Here is a 21,569-nt window from a genome sequence, read left to right as displayed (position 1 = left end):
TAAAAGTATATAAACTGATTTACATTCAATCGTTTCTGTTTTTACTGTAATTTATAATCAGTTATGTTCGGCGAACTACGCGAAGAGTCCAAATTGAATGGCAGTCTGTGTCGTCTGGTTATTCCGTCTACACCGGCAGCATTCTCCTGTGGGATATGTTTAGCCTTCTTCACCAAGTCACTTCATTACAAATGGCACCCCAAAGCCGTGTGCCAATTTTAACATTTTCATTTTGTCTTAAATATTGGATATTAGAAGTCCATCTTTTCACGGTAAGATAACAACACCAATGTTGATATAAATTGACCAATAAGTCGTGTTTGCAATGTCGAAGACTGTGAACGATATTGAGTTAGCGGCTTGCCTCCTTTAAAGAGAGAGAGAGAGAGAGAGAGAGAGAGAGAGAGAAATGGGGTTTAACGTCCACTCGACACAAACCAGGTCATTTCGGGACTAACATATGCTTTAATTTTTTATTTCAATAATTCGCTTGCGCGTAGGGGTCTTTAGCAGTGGGAGGAAACCGGAGGACCCGGAGAAAACCCACGAGGTTGGACAGGCGACCTTACTCCTTGTCACGTACAACCGGGGAATCGAAACCACGCCAGGTGGCTCAATGACAGACTTTATGGTACAGTGCGCACGTGCTAACCATTCAGCCATCCCCTCTTTGCCTCCTTTAAATAGTAAATCAAAATACTCTTTGACCATATACTACTGTATGTTTGTTTTGTATTTTTGTTTTACTGTACGCATATACATATATTTATGACAATTGATTTATTTTGTTGAATTCGTGTGCCCAGAATACCGCGCCGATCATTCCACTTCTACAGCGGTTATATTCACAACCGAGAATTCTCGCCCTTATGATAGCATGGATCACCCAGATTATTTATATTTATATACATGTATTGAAGCCGGTGCGAAGATGAGGGAGGGGTGTGGAGTACGAACAGAACACCGGTGAATTTTTGCTCGTCTTTTAAAATCACCTAGATTGATGAATAAGTTCTGCATCGTCTAGGGCAACTCCGCTGTTTCCAGCGACATTCGTTAAGGTTGCGGTTTCAAACTAACTGTCCACGTGAAGAGTAGAGAACGCTAGTGGTGATTTGACCTAGTATTGTGCAAAGTTAATCAAATAAAATGGGGTTTAACGTTCTACTTTTCTGCACCGACCGGGCTAGTGCAGACAGGCATACACCACACAGTGTGCTATCAAGGACATTTTGCCCGGACAGCGGCGTTTCCGGCTACATTTTATAGAATTCTAACTGTCAAGGATCCACTGATCACCATGGATACTAAATCTTTACAGAAATGAAATGAAATTAAATAGGGTTTAACATCCTACTGTTCTGCTCCGAACTGGGATAATGAAGACGGGCATACACCATACAGTGTGCTATGAGGGAAATTTTGCCCGGACAGCGGCGCTACGGCCTACTCATATATCGAATTTAACTGCCAGGGGATCTTTTACGTGCACGCCAGTGTGTACACGGGACTTCGGTTTTTCGTCCCATCCGAACGACTAGACAGCTGTCCTTGTCAGGCCCTCCGTCCTGCATCACTGACAAGGGGGGAAACCACGCCGGGAAATCTGGATGAACTTTCTCGGCCAATGCAGGGATCGAACACCCGACCCCAAGGCTAGAGAGCCAGCGTCTTACCCACTTAGCCACCGTGGCCCCAAATCTTTACTGAAGTCAATCCGGTGACAATTCAGTTTCATTCCGTTTCCGTACACTTCCAATGCCTCCACTCTCTTTAAAACTAATAAATAACGTTTTTTTTTACAAAATATAGACGAGCACTTGGAGATTAGAAGTCAATGTTTACTTTTGCAGCGGTATCTCGAACTTAGAATTCAGAATTATGAACTGTTTTTTAGAATGTAGCCTCGTGAAAATGGCCAGCATCAAGCCAATGACAGAAATGAAATGTAACGTCCTACTGTTGTAGGCAGATGACCTGAGAGAGAGAGAGAGAGAGAGAGGGGGAGACACGCACACACACACCTACACACACACCCACACGCAACCCAGGTCATTTTGGGATTAACACATTTTCAATTTTATTTCAATAATTCGCTAGCAGTGGGAGGAAACCAGGGGGCCCCGGAGAAAACCCACGAGGTTAAACAGGCGACCCTATACTCCTTTCCACGTGCAACCGGAGAATCAAAACCAAGCCAGTTGACTCAATGACAGACCTTTTAATGAAGCGCGCCCGCGCTAACAAATCGGCCAGCCAACGCCCCAATAAATCCATAAAATATTTCTAACTTCTATTTCCTTTAATTACAGGCTGTATGTATATAACATTTATTTTTCTTTATTTACTCGCTACGGATATAACATTGTTTTCATCTTGACAATGAATAAAATCGGAAATGAGTAATTGTCAAGTCAAAAAGAAATTAAGGATAAAGAGGCGATTTCTGGTTAATTTTTTTACAGCTTAACGTTAAAACGTCCTACTTTCACCGAGAGTGATATCGCAGACAATGGATATTTCTATTACGTTGTATACACCTTTTAATACCCGATATAATAAAATATTGTATAAGTTACTATTAATAGCTAGTTTTAATCCCCATATAGCGTGATAAAACGCTTTGATCATTGGCCAAGGGAAATAACTCTTCTCTGACCGACCACACCCAGTGCACAGGTTCACAACGCTAACGTTACCGATACACGTTCATAATAGAACGGTTCGTGGAGTATTATTCAACCAATGAAATGCGTGGAAATCGACCTATTTTTAGTATCGTGGACTGCAGCTATATATTCTATAGGTTTTAAACGAGGACAGTCATACAACTACAAGTCGCTTCGTGTTCATGGTGTCACAGTGACTGTATATGGACTTAACTAACAACTTTACTGAGAAATACTTACGGTTATCCAGGAAATTATATACTAGCCCGATATTGATACTCAGATAAACCGCAAAGTGGGCGGTGTGTTCATTATATTAAATTTATATTTGTCAAAGCAACTGGTAAGTAATTTATATATTTATAATTTTTAGTTGTGGTAAAATATGGACGGTCATCTCGTGACACGAAAGATATATATCGATGTTCGGCTTGACTTATTTGTCCGGTCTCTCAACTGACCCTATCCTACCGACTGACTGTTACCTGTTCGCTACGGGAACGACGCTAATACTAATGTCGAGATAAATCTATACTGGACAAATCGCGCTTGCAGTAACTTAAAGCTTGTAATATTTTGAAGATATAAAAACTGTTGTGGCAGGCCTACATTGTTGACCCCACCCCGTGCAAATGGAAGCCAACCTTACCTGTATATTTGGATGTCACATGCTACACTACACCTGGGCAGGTATATACACCGTCTATATCTTCTATTGATTTAATTATATAAAACTGTCAGCGGAATGCCGGGGGGGGGGGGTGTCGAGTGGTCAAACACCATTCCTATCTATTTTATCACACAGATTTAAGCTCAACATAAAATCCAGTTGTATTTGAATATTGGAAAAAAAAATTAAACACCTGTGATCATAAATTTTACACCTGAAATGACCTAGTTTTTGTCAAGTTTGACAGTCGTCAACGATCAAAAATTTTACTCCTGAAATCACCTGGCCCCAAGTTCACAAAGCATTCTCAGACTTAATTTAAGAATTTACTCAACTTTCAATCACTGTTTATGAGAAATATCTTTGATCCAGAAACACAAAACTTTGCACATAGTTTTTTATTGATGCATTTGATACATTAAAACAACAAAAGTTTTATAAAGGGCTTTAGTTTAGTTACAATAAGACGAACACTCCTGAGTAAATTCTTTTTGAACTCTGAACCATGGTTTGTGTCACTTCAGTAGAAGCAGGCATTAAAGCAACAAGGTAGTAGTAAGCACCAGCGATCATAAATCACAACATTTCAAATTATTTACAATTAAAGATAGACAGTTTTTCATATATTTACAATTAAAGATAGACAGTAATATTATATATTTACAATTAAAGATAGACAGTAATATTATATATTTACAATTAAATATAGACAGTTTATCATATATTTACAATTAAAGATGGGCAGTTTATTATATATTTACAATTAAAGATAGACAGTACATGTATATTATATATTAACAATTAAAGATGGGCAGGTTATTAAATATTTACAATTAAAGTTAGATAGTGTATTATATATTAACAATTAAAGATAGGCAGTTTATTATATATTTACAATTAAAGTTAGATAGTGTATTATATATTTACAATTAAAGATAGTATACATTTACAATTAAAGATAGACAGTTTATTATACAAGTATAAATGCATGTTTAGTAATATCAAATCTTGATGTTACCAAGATGAGTTAGAAGACTATTAGACTGCGACGAGAAGACAACGGCCGGGCTGGCCCTGGTAAACAAAAACATAGTTGCGACAAACAACGTCCCCTTTCATCAGATTTACTGAACCGGAGAATTATTTATATGAGTCTAGGGGTAGAATTGTGTGTATTGCTGTAATAATAGGGATGTTTGAATGAACGCTTGAGAAAGCTATGACTATAAATAAATACATAAAACTTTTCTTTCGTAGCTGCAGATGACCCCCCACCCCCTTATCATTACTATAAGGGCGGCTTGAATAAAGTATATAATCCATGTCTGTATTAAGTTGACTGTATGTGTGATTGGAATATAGTCATCCTATGGCTATAAAGTTTAAGTTACAAGTGGACTGTGCGATGTGTTATTGACAATAGGAATGTAACACTGGAGCAAATGACCTTTGACCCCAGGCTGTTTTATATATACCTATATAATAGATAGTATGTCACATGACATTTATCATCTCGTGTGTTAATTTCACCACAGTATAAATTCCAGTTTTATCTCTTATACTTTACTATACATGTATATAATACACCCTACAGGCTGAATACTCTTACCCTACAGGTTAATCACGTATATAAAATAAAATCAAATGAGGTTTAATGTCCTACTGTTCTGCTCCTATCGGGCTAATGAAGACGGGCATACGCCATATCGTGCGCTATGAGGGAAATTTTGCTTGGGCAGCGGCACTATCGCCTACTCTTAGATCGAATTCTAACTGTCAAAGGATCTTTTACGTGCACCCCAATGTATACACGGGACCTCGGTTTTTGGTCCCATCCGAATGACTAGACAGCTGTCCTTATCAGGCCCTCCGTCCTGCACCACTGGCAAGGGAGAAACCACGTCGGAAAATCCAGATGAACTTTCTCTGCCAATGCAGGGATCGAACATGTGACCTCCAGGCTAGCTGCCGTGTCTTCCTCACGTATATAAACCTACACAATAAGTAGACACTGCTTGATGTATGCCACCTTTCATCAGACGATATCCGCGCGTATATATGAAAATTCATGTCCAAACATCGCTACAATTAGCCACAAATAACGATAAGTATCGTAGTCGAAGCAAGGTATGCTTACGCTTTGAAGAAATGAAATGAAATGGTGTTTAACGCCCTACTGTACTGCTCCTATACTGCTCCTATACTGGGCTAATGAAGACGAGCATACGCCATACAGTGTGCTATGAGGGAAATTTTGCCCGGGCAGCGGCACTATCGCCTACTCTTATATCAAATTCCAACTGCCAATTCCAATATATACACGGGACCTCGGTTTTTCGTCTCATCCGAAGGACTAGACAGCTGTCCTTGTCAGGCCCTCCGTTCTGCACCACTGACAAGGGGAAACCACATCGGAAAATCTGGATGAACTTTCTCGGCAAATGCAGGGATCGAACACCCGACCTGCAGGCTAGCGAGCCAGGGTCTTAACCACCTAGCCACCGTGGCTCCACGCTTTGAAGAATACCTGATACCACTTGATTATTAATTTTTATGTAGAAAATCGGATACCACTTCAAATAGCTAACAATCTTTTGTATTTTTTCCCTATTAAATTTCCTAATCATTTGATGATATGTATGGTCATGAAGATGACAGTTATTCGCCCATCCCATTTAAATAAATCTCATGTAAAATCTTTCAGTCAGCTTATAGAATTCATTTCCTTAGGTGTACGTTTTAAATCAAAGTGATATTAAATTGTATATGTTTATGTTGAAGACATGTATATAAACATTTCCTCCTCTAAGTTACAACTTAAAGATAAGAAAAAGTCTTAAATCAACTTTAAAGGGTCAGTCTCGATTTTATTTTCGAAAATAAAACTGCTTAATTTTGTATTTTAATCCCTTAAAATCTCTAGCTTAGGGCGGAGCAACTAACTCAACTTTATAGGGTCAATCTAGACTTTTTTTGAAAATGAAACTGCTTAATTTTGTGTTATAAGCCCTTAAAATGCTCTACCTTAGGGCCGAGCAAATGTGATACATTTAAACCCGTCAATCCTCGTCTGGAAATGAAGACCTGTGTCCTAAGCTGTATTATACGGTGTCTGGATAAAACCAGACTTTTATTTCATAAAAATAACGTGTAGGTGAAATTTACCTTTCGTTATCAAGTACAGCATGTGGGTCATGCACTGTATATACCCCTAAAGGAACGGCAGTAGATTATCAGGTCACCCAACGAAAAAAATAACCCGAAATCTTAAAAGGGTTAGGTGTTCGGATAAGAGGTAGTGACGTTCACGTCCAAACGAATCATATTTTGAGCTGAAATTTTGAGAAAAGGCAAATACAACTTTCCTCTATATTTTGCCGTTTAAATTTCATACATACTCGAACTTTTATTTCTTAGATTCTGTTAAATCGGGATAGTCCCTTTAAATAAAACGAAATGGTGTTTAAGGCCCTTCTTTTATAAAGACAATTCACCTAGCAATATATGTTTGTTGGATCGAAGCTTCGCATTTTTCCATGCCTCATACGACACTACATGTCCCCAATACCCGATATAATACATTTTGGCAACTGTTTGTCAATTTTATATTTCTAAGACGTAAATTGTTTGTGAGACGGGATGATAGGAAAGTTAGAGTTGGGTATAAGTAAACAATGGCGTCGATAACAAAATAAATATAAACAGGGTGTTTAGAGTAAATCTTGAGTCCAGGTTTTGTTGATTTTTTAACCTGAAGTACAGAAACGTGACAGAACAAAACAAAAATTTCGTCAAGATTTTTTTGGCCATGTTCCAAGAGTTGTATTATCGAAAACATGCAGTAAATAGGCTTACCAATTTATATCCTTATTTGGCGTGTCCTCTAATTCAATATTTATCAATGACTCAAATGATTTTACCTCAATGACACCTTGGTGGATTTAATAAACACTGCAATGGAAATTAGATATTATGTGTATTTAGATTAGTCAAATATCGAGGCTCTTCTGTGAATTTGATTCGAGGTAGGCCTACAGATAACGGGAGAGCGCCTGCCCTGGTAAAACCCACCTTCTTGGGTTGACTGTCATGCCGTACTGACCATCATATATTACCTAGCTAAGGTGTTCTTGAGGCTTTTACCTTTGTTTTTCGCGATCCAATGAATCACAATTCATTAACGTTTATAATAATAATAAAAAAGGAATCATGTACGATGCCGTTTTCGTTTTAGTCTTAGTTTGAAATGTGTATAAATATAATCATAGTTTGCTGTGTTGTCAAGGAGATTATTAAATTATTCCATAACCGTAAAATTAGAAGTATATTAATGGCGGGTCTCTCATGAAGAAAGTGGTTTTATATTTAACAACAATCAAACCAGCTTCGCTCTACACAGGGAACGCTTGTTACATATTAAATTAAAATCTTAAGACAAGTGACTTCACTGTACATAAATTGCGTGATAATCAGAAACAAATTCCACGTCACAACAAACTGCAGTAACATAATTATCTCCCCTTTGACCACTTGTATCCACAGACCACCTACATTGTGTTAGGCCACTTATACCTACGGGCAACCTAGTTTTATTAAACTAGATTAAGAATTTGAATATGTAATAATAGATAGTGACATAGATAGATCTGTAACAACAGGACAGGTGAGTAACCATAATCCGGGTATGAGTCAACATTCCTTTCCTGTATTATATTATAGGCCTATTATAGAGTTAATACAACACGATAAGATCCCTGTTACATGACAGGCGTTAATAATATAACATGTTGTCAACCACAGACCATGACCTTCTTTATATACAACAATAATATCACGCCAGGAAACCCGGTCTAAATTCCTGTATTATTTTAATTTATTATACAATTAGGGTAGTCGTTATGGATATTATACCACAGACCAGGTAATTTCACATACTTAACATTCCTTGTCGCTATTATTGTATTGATTTCTTGATAACCCCGACGTACTGTATTCCAGGTACACGATAACCATGACGGTTTGTATTCCTGCTACACGATAGCCGACGTACTGTATTTCTGCAACACGCTTGCAGTCACGTATCGTCATCTGTTGCAAGGAGGGTTGGAAGGCCGAATTGATAGCGCGTGGATGTTGTATCATTTGTTCTGTGGTGGTTGTACGTGACAACCTCGTGGGTTTTCTCAGGATCTTCCGATTGTTCTCCCACTGCTATAAAGACCCCAACGAAATGACCTAATTTGTGTCGAGTGGACGTTAAACCCCTTTTCTCTCTCTACTGCAGCACGATCACCCACCCCACTTTTTTTCCTTGACAATTTGATTTTATCCGATCATATATTTTTGAAGGAATTATTGAATAAGGGAGATGGAACAAGTGTATTTGGCTGAATCATCAACATAGCCGTGCTCTACTTCCTCAGAATCTCACCACAGTAGACACTTTATTCAAACTGCTCAGTTTACTCTAAAACTGGATCCTGTCTGTTTAAATTTAAATTTTATCAAAGAAAAAAGATTTCAAAGAAAATAGCTTCTCCAACTCTCCTATTTCATTTTTTTATAGCGGAACAATGAAATTGTTTGTCCCCCTTATAATAAAAGAGTTACAAATAGTTACTCATGTGTGATATCGTTAACTGTAACCCTAGAACCATATCACCATATATAACCAAATTAAACGGTTTTATTTTTAAAATTAGACCAAGGGCTCGTTGTAGACAGCGACAGACACATGTACTATACGAATCCGCCCGTTCTACAAATGAAATGAGATGAAATGAGGTTTAACGTCCTACTGTTCTGCTCCGAACTGGGCTAATGAAGACGGGCATACGCCATACAGTGTGCAATGAGGGACATTTTGCCCGGGCAGCGGCACTACGACCTGCTCTTTTATCGAATTCCAACTACAGCCTACACTTATATCGAATTCCAACTGTCAAGGGATCTTTTACGTGCACGCCCATGTGTACACGGGACCTTGGTTTTTCGTCCCATCCGAAAGACTAAAGAGCTGTCCTTGTCAGGCCCTCCGCGCCCGTTTTATGTTGTACGTATTATTCCCAACTTGATTAAAACACAGATCTATATATTTCGTTTCCTTTTGCTTTCAATCGTCTTGATAACAAGTACGACTAAATTATCTACATTAGCGCTGCCTTGGCCAAACATCCCTGTGCAGAATCGATCAAAGTCCTAATTAAACATGCATTATGCAAGAGCAAAATCTCCTTATTACAAGTCTTTCTTTAGGCCTGAAATGTTATCTAAATTATCAATTAGACATTAATTAACTTATCCAGACCATAGTCAACTCTCGATGTCAAGGCTAGCCTTCGATGTTGGCTGGATTAGATTCCTATATGCCACTTTACGGCCATTGATAATTAAATCAAAACAGTGGATAATCGAGATATTATATTAATGATTTTAGTAATGATGACCGAGACTATGCGAAAATTTCACCCGCTTCGTTCTCGGCTCATAGTGGATCAATTTGACTGAAATTTTCAGCAAATTACCTTTACACTATCTAGTTTTTAACTATTATAGCGAGAACTGCCATCTCTTTATCTTATCTCCCATAATGTATCTTTAAATTTTGTTTTCATCTTGTAGTTGACAAGATATTCAAATGAGTCAAATTCATTTGAAAACTTAAATATATGTGGAAGGAAGCGCCGATTTAACACTTTAAGTACCGGACCTTCAAAAGTCAGAAACTTTTAGAAAAGAGGGTTATTTCATCTCTCGCATCGTTAACGTTTAGAATTATCAATACATTTATAAACTGGGTGTTTATAATATCACAGCATGGTGATTCACTGTATGACCAAATAACCGTGTTATTGTGTGATGGTACGTCCACATACAGGATAGGTGACCGTTACTGTAACATGATACGGGCGTTACATAAACAACACGACTGGTGGTGGATACAATTTAAATTCAAACCTCGCTTCACCAATAAAGTACAATAGAGAAGAAATGTATGTGGGTTGAATGAAATGAAATTATTCACTGTTATTGAATTACATCTAATTTTAGCTGAATAGGGGGCGAATATTTGAATTAAATTCTCCATCTATCCGGTTCATTCTTATATAAGTACATTTAGGACACCAAGTGGCTATTTTTATATCTAGTTCAGATCAAAGTGTTAATAATAGTACAGCTAAGCCGTTATTTCTTTTTACATATAGTTTAGAGGTTAGACCATTGTGAAATGGGGTTTAACGTCCTACTCTTCTGCTCTGATTGGGCTAATAAAGACTTAGACCATTGTACGCGTACATGTATGTGCGAGAGAGATTGAGATAAATAGGGTTTAACGTTCACACAACACACAATATGCTATTTTGGGACTATCATATGGTTCAAATTCAGTTATAATCCGGTAGCGCGTAGTAGAGGACGAGTTTTGACCCGCGATCCAACTCCTTGTCACGTACAAGCGGGGAATGAAAACAACGCCCCCCCCCCTCCAAATTTTATGTAGAGTAAGTAGTGTGAGGCCCTTTTAGTTTAAATCTATAAAATTCAATAAACATGAATCCAAAGTGTTATTGTCTCTTGAAGACATTGGCTCAGTGAGTAGGACGCTGGCTCGCTAACTAAACCTGGTGGTTCCGGGTTCTATCCCAGTGTTGGCCGAGAAAGATGTCGGTATACTGACCAAGAAAGTTGCCGGTGTTGGCCGAGAAAGTTTCCGGTATCGGCCAAGAAAGCTGCCGGTGTTAGCCGAGAAAGATGCCGGTGTTGGACGTTAAATTCATTTCTTTAAGACTAACAGTTGAAGTAGTCTGAATCCTTGTAGGAACAATGTAACAAGTTGATTTGGTAATATAAGACGCACACCTCCCCTGCATTTAGTGTTAAATTTAGAAGAAGAAAAAAATCTATTTTTGTCGCATATATTAAATATAGGCGACGAAAATATAATAGATTTTGTTTTTTCTTCTAAATTTAATACTAAATGCGGGGGAGGTGTGTGCGTCTTAAATAATGTACATGTAATTTATCACAGCTAATAGTAATAAGATTACAAGAAAGCAGCCAAGCGTAGCTTTATATTAAAATACTTTGGGTGGAGAGATACAACTGGTAAAATACAATTGATTCATGTATGTAATATGATATACCTAGACTACGGTGAATATTGATATTTCGGTTATGAAGTTACTAGTTATTTAGTTTATCAGAAAATTAAGAATATTTTTTTATGAGCACTCTGTCAGTGGGTGTACACCAGCTCACTATTTGGCTTCATCAAAGAGAGAGGAGAGGAGAGAGAGAGAGAGAGAGAGTTTAACATCCACTGGACACAAAATAGGTCATTTTGGGACTAACATATGGTTCAATTTTATTTCAATAATTCGCTTGCGCATACGGGTCTTTAGCAGCGGAAGGAAACTGGAGACACCGGAGGTTGGACAGGCGACCCTACTCCTTGTCATGTACAACCAGGGAATCAAAACCACGCCAGTTGACTCAATGACAGACCTTATGATGCAGCACGATGCACACGCGAACCCAACCCCCCTATATGTCTGTGACAAATTTCAAGGAAATATAGAAATAAATCTGATTCAAAGCGCTTCCTCTTTTTATGTCATCATGGTTCCTGTCTCCTTGTCCTTGTAAAGGCCTAGTAGTATGTCATCATGCCAATCATGGTTCCTCTAGGCGTGTTGTGTATTTTCTATATAATAATTTACCCTTCAAGCTGACAGTCCTCACACGTCCATCTCTATTTGACAAGATATAAAATATTCATACATGGGCATAAATAAGTAACAATAGTCATTAGTTTATGTTTTTAAAATGTAAATATTTCTATAGCTTCTGGCCAATCGTTACCCGGATGACCAAAGTTAGTAAATAATATTGTGGTGAGCCTGGAACTAACTAAAGTAAACAGCTACAGCGCACTTCTTCTTAGAATAAATATTGTTGTTGAATATTATTAATTGAAGTATATTATCATAGTGTTTTGCATTCCACTGTCCACGGCCTGTCATATATAATTCAAACTTTACCCAAATCAAATACCACTAGTACGTGCATTGTTAGTCTCGGACATCCAGATAGTACATTGCATACATAGCATACTCGTGACATGTGTAATAAGAAAGGAATGTGACCTATAACCCCGTGATTGTCAACTATACATATATATATATATATATATATATATATATAAAAACTACACACCTTGTCAGGTATTATTCTATCTTATAGTGAATCAAACTGACGACTATTGTATCTTATTTAAATCTTCACCTCTTCAAAACAAAAACTGCCATTGAAACATATCCACACATGCTAAAGTGCTCACCTGTATATATAAACCGGATCCTATATGTTAGGTCTCCAGGGCTGGCATATGCACTGCTGGGTTAGTGCTAAATGGTCAGGCCAGGTCTATTTTTCGTCATAGGTCACGAGATGTAAACAGAGCTAGCGCTAATCCCAACCTTAACCCTAATCCTGAACCGGGCTCCAACCTACAACCTACCCTAACCTACAATCTCGCCAACAATTACGTACCCTAACCTTATTTACATCTTAGGGACCATGACAAAAATTGTGCTGGCCTTAACAAATAGATTTAGCCGCGCTGCTTGTTGTTTGTTGCAATGTTTGTGTTGTCGGTTTTGTTTTGCTTGTTATGAGGTTCTCTCGCACTTACTATTATTAGACAGTATGCCCAATCGCCCCCAGGGTTGTACGTGACAAGGATTAGGATCGTTTGTCCAATCTCGTCGGTTTTCCCCCGGTCCTCCGGTTTCCCCTACACTGCTAAAGACTCCAACCCACAAGCGAATTATATGTCCCCCCAGTGCTCCCAAATACTATATTCAAATTGACATGCGCGTAAAAGAAGTTATAGCAGATCAAATTTTAAGAAAAGGGTTTTTATGCAAAATGTTTTGGCAAGTGATCGTACCTATTTACCTTCCCAATCAATTTTATCATGACGTAAATGAAAATATATTAATATGTTATATGTCTACAGTACAATATAATAATCGATATGTTATGTACAGATATTTCTATGTGTAAGAATTTATTGCACGGTTGATTTAAAGAATAAGCATATTGATAACATGAAAAGTATAATTATATAGGTAAAACATTGAATATATTCTAGAGAATTACTACATCATATACAGCAATAAATACTTATACAAACATCTCCATAAAAAATATTATTATATTAGGAAGAAAATAAAAAGTCTACTGCTTTTCATAACAGTTTTATCACCTATATAATTAGTCAGATTAATATCTATACCTCACCTGTAAAACAAACATAGTTTAATACAAGGCACTGTATTTAATATACCCCTTCTATAATACCATAGTAATTGCAACAATCTGTGACGTCATATACGACAAGTGCTCTTTTATACGCCTATGATATATATACACAATATATTCACTTTATTACCTGGATACGTCATCATCCGCCTTGACGAATACATGTCAAAATCTTCTATTGTCAGGGAAGTATTCCCTTATTAATCTATTTATAGATATGTTTGATTTTGACCGACGTCTACACCCACCAGGGAACGCCCCTTTCGATCAATATTTGATCAAAGAAAACTACATGTAGTGTCCAACATTGCCATAAAATAGAAACCATCAACTTGTGTAGATGTTTTGGTAGTTTGTAGAGGAGTTAAAGTCGATATTGTTTTGAAGGGTTTAAATATAGTGAAATATAACATATCGGTAAATATTGTATAATCGTATTCTGTGGTGTATCACTTATACTATAGTATTTAATTAAGTAAACTATTGTATAATTGTATTCTGTGGTGTATCACATATACTATAGTATTTAGTTAGATATACTATTGTATAATTCTGTGGTGTATCACACATAGTATAGTATTTAATTAGGCAAACTATTATATAATATGATTATAGAATATAAGTTATACCATACAAAATACAGTTTAAAATAGACCTAGATACAAGTGATTATATCGTATACTATATACTATAGTATGTATTTGGGTAAACTATTCTATAGTATATCATATTCTGTGGTGTATCACTTATACTATAGTATTTATTTATTTAGGTAAACTATTATATAATATGATTATAGAATATAAGTCATACCCCACAAAATACAGACCTAGATACAAGTGATTATATAATATGAATCATGCTGTATATTAGAACAATAATCATATAATTGTCGGGTGTATAAATTATATCTGATAAATGGTGTATGAATCAATTAATTAATTAATGTTATACTAATCAAATGAGTTAAATGATATATTTATCAAAGCAATAGATTATATATGCCCTACTTATAATGAACAGTATATTAATCTAGATAGTTAAAGTGAACCATGATAATGTGTTAAATACTGTAATTATCAATGGAATAGGTTATATTTCATACTTGTTCGTATGTGGTTCCAGGAACGATTATATATGTCATATTTAATGGGCATTTGTGTTTCTAGGAATGAATATGGTTTTGTTAAAATCGTAGAAGTTCTCGTTCTACTTTTTCATTTGTATTTCTGTTTTTCATTTTGCAGTAAAATTGTCGATTGGTGATTATATAAATCTCTCGTTCAGTAACGAAGGAAATTGTATACTCACGGACGGAAAATATGTACAAATTTTAGACATACTTTTAATGTTTCCGTTTATTTTTCAGATTTTGAAGTATTAAAATGACGAGTGATACCAGGAAGAAGTTAGTTATAGTGGGTGATGGAGCCTGTGGTAAAACCTGTTTATTAATCGTCTTCAGTAAAGATCAGTTCCCAGAAGTTTACGTACCAACTGTCTTTGAGAATTACGTTGCTGATATTGAAGTCGACAACAGATCGGTAAGTAAAACACAGTCACTTGACCCCAACCCTAACCCTATACATAAAAGAACTGGGCTACACGAATTCGGTTTTGGGTGTTGCTATAGGAACTAGTACATGTCTTCTGTTTACTTGCTTGATAAACTATTTCACTGGCGGCCATTTAACTAAACGTCATCCTGGCTGTTTGTTTGTCGTTGTCTCCTTTAGCCTAGACATCTTCACGTTAAGTGTAATTCACATAAAATGAACGAGAACTCTCAGCCATAATACCACAATTTCTAGCTCTAGGCTTGAGGGGTTTGGCCACCATAGCTATCGGTTTATTTGTTGGTTTTGTGTCTAGTTCAGCTGACATTAAATCGAATTCTTGGCAGGTAGATATTTGTTCTATCTGACAACAGCTTGCCATAATACACTGGATGAATAAAAGCTGGAATACACCCAGTGACAAATCATACAAGATGAATCATTCAACTTGGTTGGATAGAAAATGTTGGCAATGTTAAACAGTGTCATTGTTTGAAATGTGGATACCAATCAACATTAAACACACTGTCCTTAAATAATACAAACTACCCAACCTTTCGATTTAACTTTACATGGAACACGAGGACGCTGTTCGTTGTCTAGTATCATAGATACCGGCTCTTTTTATAGTAAGATCGTTCAGTCCTTAAATAGATCGTGTACCAAATCTCTCAGCTCAAAGAAAATTGACTTCCCCCAATCCAACTTCCCATGACCAGCTCTCGGGTTTCTGTGGAATGCTTTATCCTGACTCTTTAGAGACTACAAAACTTAGCAGCTCTCTGACTGTTTACTGAGTACAAAATCTAGCAGCTCGTGCAGTTCGATAACAAAATGCAGCAGCTCTTGCAATTCGAGTTCAAGAGTTCAAAATACCAATGTGTAACTCCCCTGAATATCCAAAAAAACCGGAATGGACAAAATATCGGTCAAATTGAATCGGTCCGATTAGATAAACCCCGGGTCGACAGACGTCCAGGTTTGGCAAGTTTAGTAAATATGCCATCTTTATTGATTACTAACAAAATCTCTCATTTTGTAACCAAGTTCCTTAATTAAGCATTCTTATAATTACAGGTGGAGTTGGCATTATGGGATACAGCTGGACAGGAAGATTATGATCGGTTACGTCCCTTGTCTTATCCAGATACCGACGTCATACTCATGTGTTTTTCTATTGACAATCCAGACAGTTTGGAAAATATTTCAGAAAAATGGAACCCCGAAGTTCACCATTTCTGTCCAAACGTTCCAATTATTTTAGTAGGAAACAAAAAAGATTTAAGAAATGATCCAGCAACCAAAGAAGAATTATCCAAACAAAAGCTAAAACCCGTTTCCACAGACGAAGGCCGTACCATGGCAGAACAAATCCATGCTTATTCATATCTGGAATGCTCAGCGCGAACCAAGGAGGGAGTAAGAGAAGTCTTTGAAACAGCAACACGTGCAGCTTTACAAAAGAAAAGATCCAAAGGACGACGAAAGTTTTGCAAAGTTTTATAAAATGTGATACACAATTTAAACTTTTAAAAGAAAGACTTTTAGAGACTTCTGTGGGGAAAGTGATTAACAATATCTCACTGATTTTATCCATGTTTTCATGATAATAATATAAAGCTCAATACTGGGATAGGAGACAAGTCTACCCTTAGTTCACTTTTATCTGGGATAGGAGACAAGTCTACGCCTCTTCTTTCCATTTTATCTGGGATTGTGGATATGTCGAGACCCAGTTCCAATTTATCTGGCATTTTTTGATAGAAGAATTCCAGGTGCTATTTTAATCGTGACTGTTTGCCGTGGGGGGTTTAATTTGTGTATTTACAAAACAGTTTTGAATTATTTACTTTCTCCTCAAAAACCTCGGTGTTACCAGTATTATTTACTAGAGGTGAATATCGCTTCTCTAGGCCTATATCATTTCACGACGCCATTTCTGCTTGATTATGTAGATAAACGGTATTAAATATTGCATAGACGTGTTGTATTCAGACAACGGGGGAATGTGGACCCATTTGTTCCCATATTTCTTTGCACCTTTAATGGCAATATATGTTATTGTGCACAAGCGCCACTGTGCAATTATGATCCAATTTTCTTTCCACATTTCTATGCCATCCTTAATCATTTTGATAATCCGTAGAGATACGGATATATGACCCAATTTGTTTTCCATATTTCTATGCTACCCTTAATGGCAATATATGTTATTGTGCAAGCGCCACTGTCGATCCGATTATGCAATTATATCTAGAATGGCTGATACCATTTCTTATTTATATGGGAAGCCCACACAGCTATGATTTATGTTGCAAGGTACTATGTTAAGTTGTGACAGATTCAATTCACAACACAAGTTTCTGTGAATATTCCACTTCATTTTTCATATCTATATATCGATTTGTATTTCATATCTTGGAACAAAATGATATAAATACGCCCCACCTACATTAGCCCAGTTGGTGCATACAAGTAAAACCCCATTTCTCCTAAACTTGTCTTTGAAAGGCGGGAGCTGTCCTCTAACGTTCGCGCCCTATTCCAATCCCTTATCCTTGAGTTATTGCTCAAACTGATTAATAATAGATTATAATCATTATTAAATATTTAAATTTAATCAGAAGGGTAATTAATGATATTTGAAGGACAGGAATGAGCGGAATTTGTTTTCATTTCCGCCACCCAGAAAAAGTTAATTAAACATTTTCATGGTTGTTATTAGTATTTTATGTTTTATTATTATTTAAATTTGTATATTATACAATAACATAAAATGTATACAATATAAAATCCAATTAAAATATTTAGAAAGATCTATCTTATTTTATTTCTGCAATTCGTCAGAACCAATGGGGTTTAACGTCTTACTGGGGGGTTCGATGGCCGAATGGTTAGCAGGTGCGCGCTGTATCATAAGGTCTGTCATTGAGTCAACTGGCCTGGTTTCGATTCCCCGGTTGTACGGTTGTACGTGATAAGGAGTAGGGTCGCCTGTCCAACCTCGTGGGTTTTCTCCAGATCCTTCAGGTTCCTCCCACAGCAGAAGACCCCTATCACCTAGTTTGTGTCGAGTGGACGTTAACCCTCTCTCTCTCTCTCTCTCTCTCTCAACGTCTTGCTAATTACCGGACTAAAGGGACGCGGTATGTTGTGTGCTATGAGGGAGGTATTGTCCGGATAATTGACGTATATGACATCAAGATGGCGGAATACATCAATTGTAGATAACATTGACGTATATGACGGAATACAGCAGTGGATAACATTGACGCATATGACGTCAATGGTACATACATGTAGACAAACTGATCCTAACGTCTTAATAATTACCGGCCTATAGGTGATACGGTATGTTGTGTGCTATGAAGTTGCCCGGACAACGGCGCTACGACCTACTCTTACATCGAATTCCAATGAGTTTTTCTTTCCATTCCACGACTAGACAATGCTCGACCCTCCGGCCTGCACCACTGAAACCGGGGATTTTTCTCGACCAGTATCAGGATCGTATCTCGGATCTCCAGGGGTCCCCATTTGTCTCTTTCAGCTCCCGTAAGATCACTACTGCGCATTTGATTCCAGTCCGGACTTAGAAGAGACAGAAGACAAAAAAATGAAAAATGATGTATGCCACCTTTCATCAGACGATATCCGCGCGTATACATGAAAATTCAGGTCCAAACATCGCTACAATTAGCCACAAATAACGATAAGTATCGTAGTCGAAGCAGGGTATGCTTACGCTTTGAAGAAATTAAATGAAATGAAATTGGGTTTAACGTCCTACTGTTTTGCTCCTATTAGGCTAATGAAGACAGGCATACGACATACAGTGTTCAATGAGGGAAATTTTGCAGGGGTAGCGGCACTATGGCCTACTCTTATATCGAATTCCAACTGCAAAGGGATCTTTAACATACACGGCTACACGCCAATGTATACACGGGACCTCGGTTTGTCGTCTCATCCGAACGACTAGACAGCTGTCCTTGTCAGCCACTCCTTCCTGCACCACTGATAAGAGAAACCACGTCGGAAAATCCCGATGAACTTTTTCGGTCATTGCTGGGATCGAACACGCGACCATCGTTATAGCGACCGTTGGGGAAGAGATTGGCGGTTTGGGGAGATAAACTCATCTGTCATTAGTTTTAAGTTAGTGTTAGTATTTAGTGACTTAACTCGGAACTAGCCAACAGTGCTGAATAAAGACTTGCCTTGTCTTCCCAGGAATAAGGGAGATAACTATATTTAAATTCGTGTGGACGGAAACAGACCACTAAAACTTCATCTAATGTTATTTTTTGATATATTTTAAAAAATGTCTCAGGTCTGTTTTCTAATTTTTCATTGATCTGGATGCTTTTACCAGGGTGTAACCAATAGCACTAGACACTTTTATGGGGTCGACCATCAATATTTCCGGTACAGCATACTAGTAATCACTTTACCTAACTATCACTATCTGCAAACAATCATACATAAGGGGGGACAACTGAAACAATACAAGTGGAGGCAGACCACCATTAATTTCCCCATTGACTTCAATGTTAATTCTGGCCTCTTTGCCCGGCACCAATTTTTCCCAAAATTTTTGTTGGGCTAAACGCTTTTCACTACAGATAGGGAAACAAATGGCTATGTCTGTGCACCAAAATTTGTATGAGGTTGACCACAAAATTTTGAGATACACAAACATTAAGAAACATACTAAAACATGTAACTATTATTCGCCGTACATATCACCGTAACCAACCTGATAACTCTGTTACCCTTTCGCCTCTAAATCATGAAAATTTACCAGAACCTGGCAGAAAATGTTAATTCTAACCCTTTTCGTCAATTCTAGACCAAAAAATTCAACAAAAATGTGCATGCAAAAGGGGAGAAAAGAGACAGAGAGAGAATTGATGTAAATAGACGAACTACAATTTCTGAGTACCGAGATAGTGAAATTTAATGGTGGTCTGCCTCCAAGTACAATTACAATAGTTAAACACAATATAAGTGTACAATACCATGACCATTATATATTGCCATATTGATATGCATAAGTTGTAGCAGAGGGACTGTGAGGAGAGATGCTGTATTGTAGTAGAAAGATAATACATGTAATACAATTGAAAGCCGTCAGATGTGACAGTCTAATTAAATAAACAGCTTCTGCTTAAAATATGTCTGTTCTATAAACACACATAGATACATGTAACAAGTAACAACCTCTAATATTCTGAAGTCAAATTCCTACATTGATTTTTTTGCTGATGAGTAATGATATTTGGCACTTAATGCACGCCATACATAGTCGATATTGTTAGTAAAATTTGATGGAGGATTGTTAATCCATATAAAAAGTTCTTCCAAATCCCCAAATTTCGAGAATATTGTCTAACTAGAAGATATAAAACCAATACACCAAAATCGAGCCTTTGAATGTTAGTTTCACACTATGGTGTTCCCGGTTCAAAAGGCAATATCTCAGTCAATTTTAATGCTAGAGTCATATAAGTTTGCAATTTTACACTGGCCCACTTGACATGGAATGACTTAACTTTAGATGTGTGAATGTAGTACTATACAGTGCTATGCGTGGAAAGCCAGTAAGCCCCCCCCCCCATCCGACTCTCTTCCCTGCTACATGTTTCATAAGCCTGGTGATCGTCTAGTATTGTCTCTGGTTAGGACTCACTGTAACACTTTTTGTAGAATTTTGCTCTTTAAATTAAGGATAGCATTATATAGTATTGGCAAGTTAGTAGATTAACATATTTGTACTTAAATCAAGTTAGCTAATGAATGACATATTGTTACATAAAAAAGGGCCATACTGTGGTAAACATTCAATTCTAGGTGGATAACAGATATCTCATGGGAAGTTTCTCCAGTAAATTTCCATTTAACCATATAAGGGTGGGTTCCGACGTCATTGGGCTCAATTAACCAATCTCTCTAATTATTTACATCATATTTGACCAATTAGATAATTGAAGGTCCAAAACCCAAAGCTACAAAACTATCATACTTGTCAGAATTGGCTAGACAATAGACAGATTCTGGAAGGGAAAGATGTAACAATTTCTATCAGCAGACACGCCCAGCGAGTCTGACTGCCTGGCTAGTGTTTGAGGATGACTTTATTATTGTAATCTATACTATGCTTGTATCAAGTGTATACGGCTATGATATATAAAATGTAAAAAGAACTGTTGCATTGTTATAACTACTGAGAAGACAAACGTTTTAGGAAAACAGTAAGAAGTAAATACACAACGTGAAGCAGAATCAAAGACAGCTAGAGACAAATTTTAGACGATCACAAGGCTACTAAAATATGGCGCAAGAAAA

General features: G+C 37.1%; 1 protein-coding gene across 2 annotated transcripts; it reads left to right on the top strand.

Annotated features, from left to right (window-relative positions):
* The first annotated feature begins 2,805 nt into the window (after nt 1-2,805).
* LOC126828889 (ras-like GTP-binding protein RHO) lies at nt 2,806-18,039 on the top strand. 2 transcript variants are annotated; one of them, XM_056102516.1, is made up of 3 exons: nt 2,806-3,012; nt 15,035-15,209; nt 16,299-18,039. In XM_056102516.1, the coding sequence occupies exons 2-3, from the start codon at nt 15,051-15,053 to the stop codon at nt 16,725-16,727; spliced, it is 588 nt and encodes a 195-aa protein (XP_055958491.1). In that variant the 5' UTR covers nt 2,806-3,012; nt 15,035-15,050; the 3' UTR covers nt 16,728-18,039. The 2 variants fall into 2 exon arrangements, with proteins under 2 accessions (XP_055958491.1, XP_050414927.1); XM_050558970.2 differs by lacking the exon at nt 2,806-3,012 and adding an exon at nt 13,947-14,082.
* Nucleotides 18,040-21,569: the final 3,530 nt, after the last annotated feature.

The sequence above is a fragment of the Patella vulgata genome, chromosome 7, assembly GCF_932274485.2.
Source record: "Patella vulgata chromosome 7, xgPatVulg1.2, whole genome shotgun sequence".
Taxonomy (NCBI): domain Eukaryota; kingdom Metazoa; phylum Mollusca; class Gastropoda; family Patellidae; genus Patella; species Patella vulgata.
This window is presented reverse-complemented; position numbering and strand designations above follow the sequence as displayed.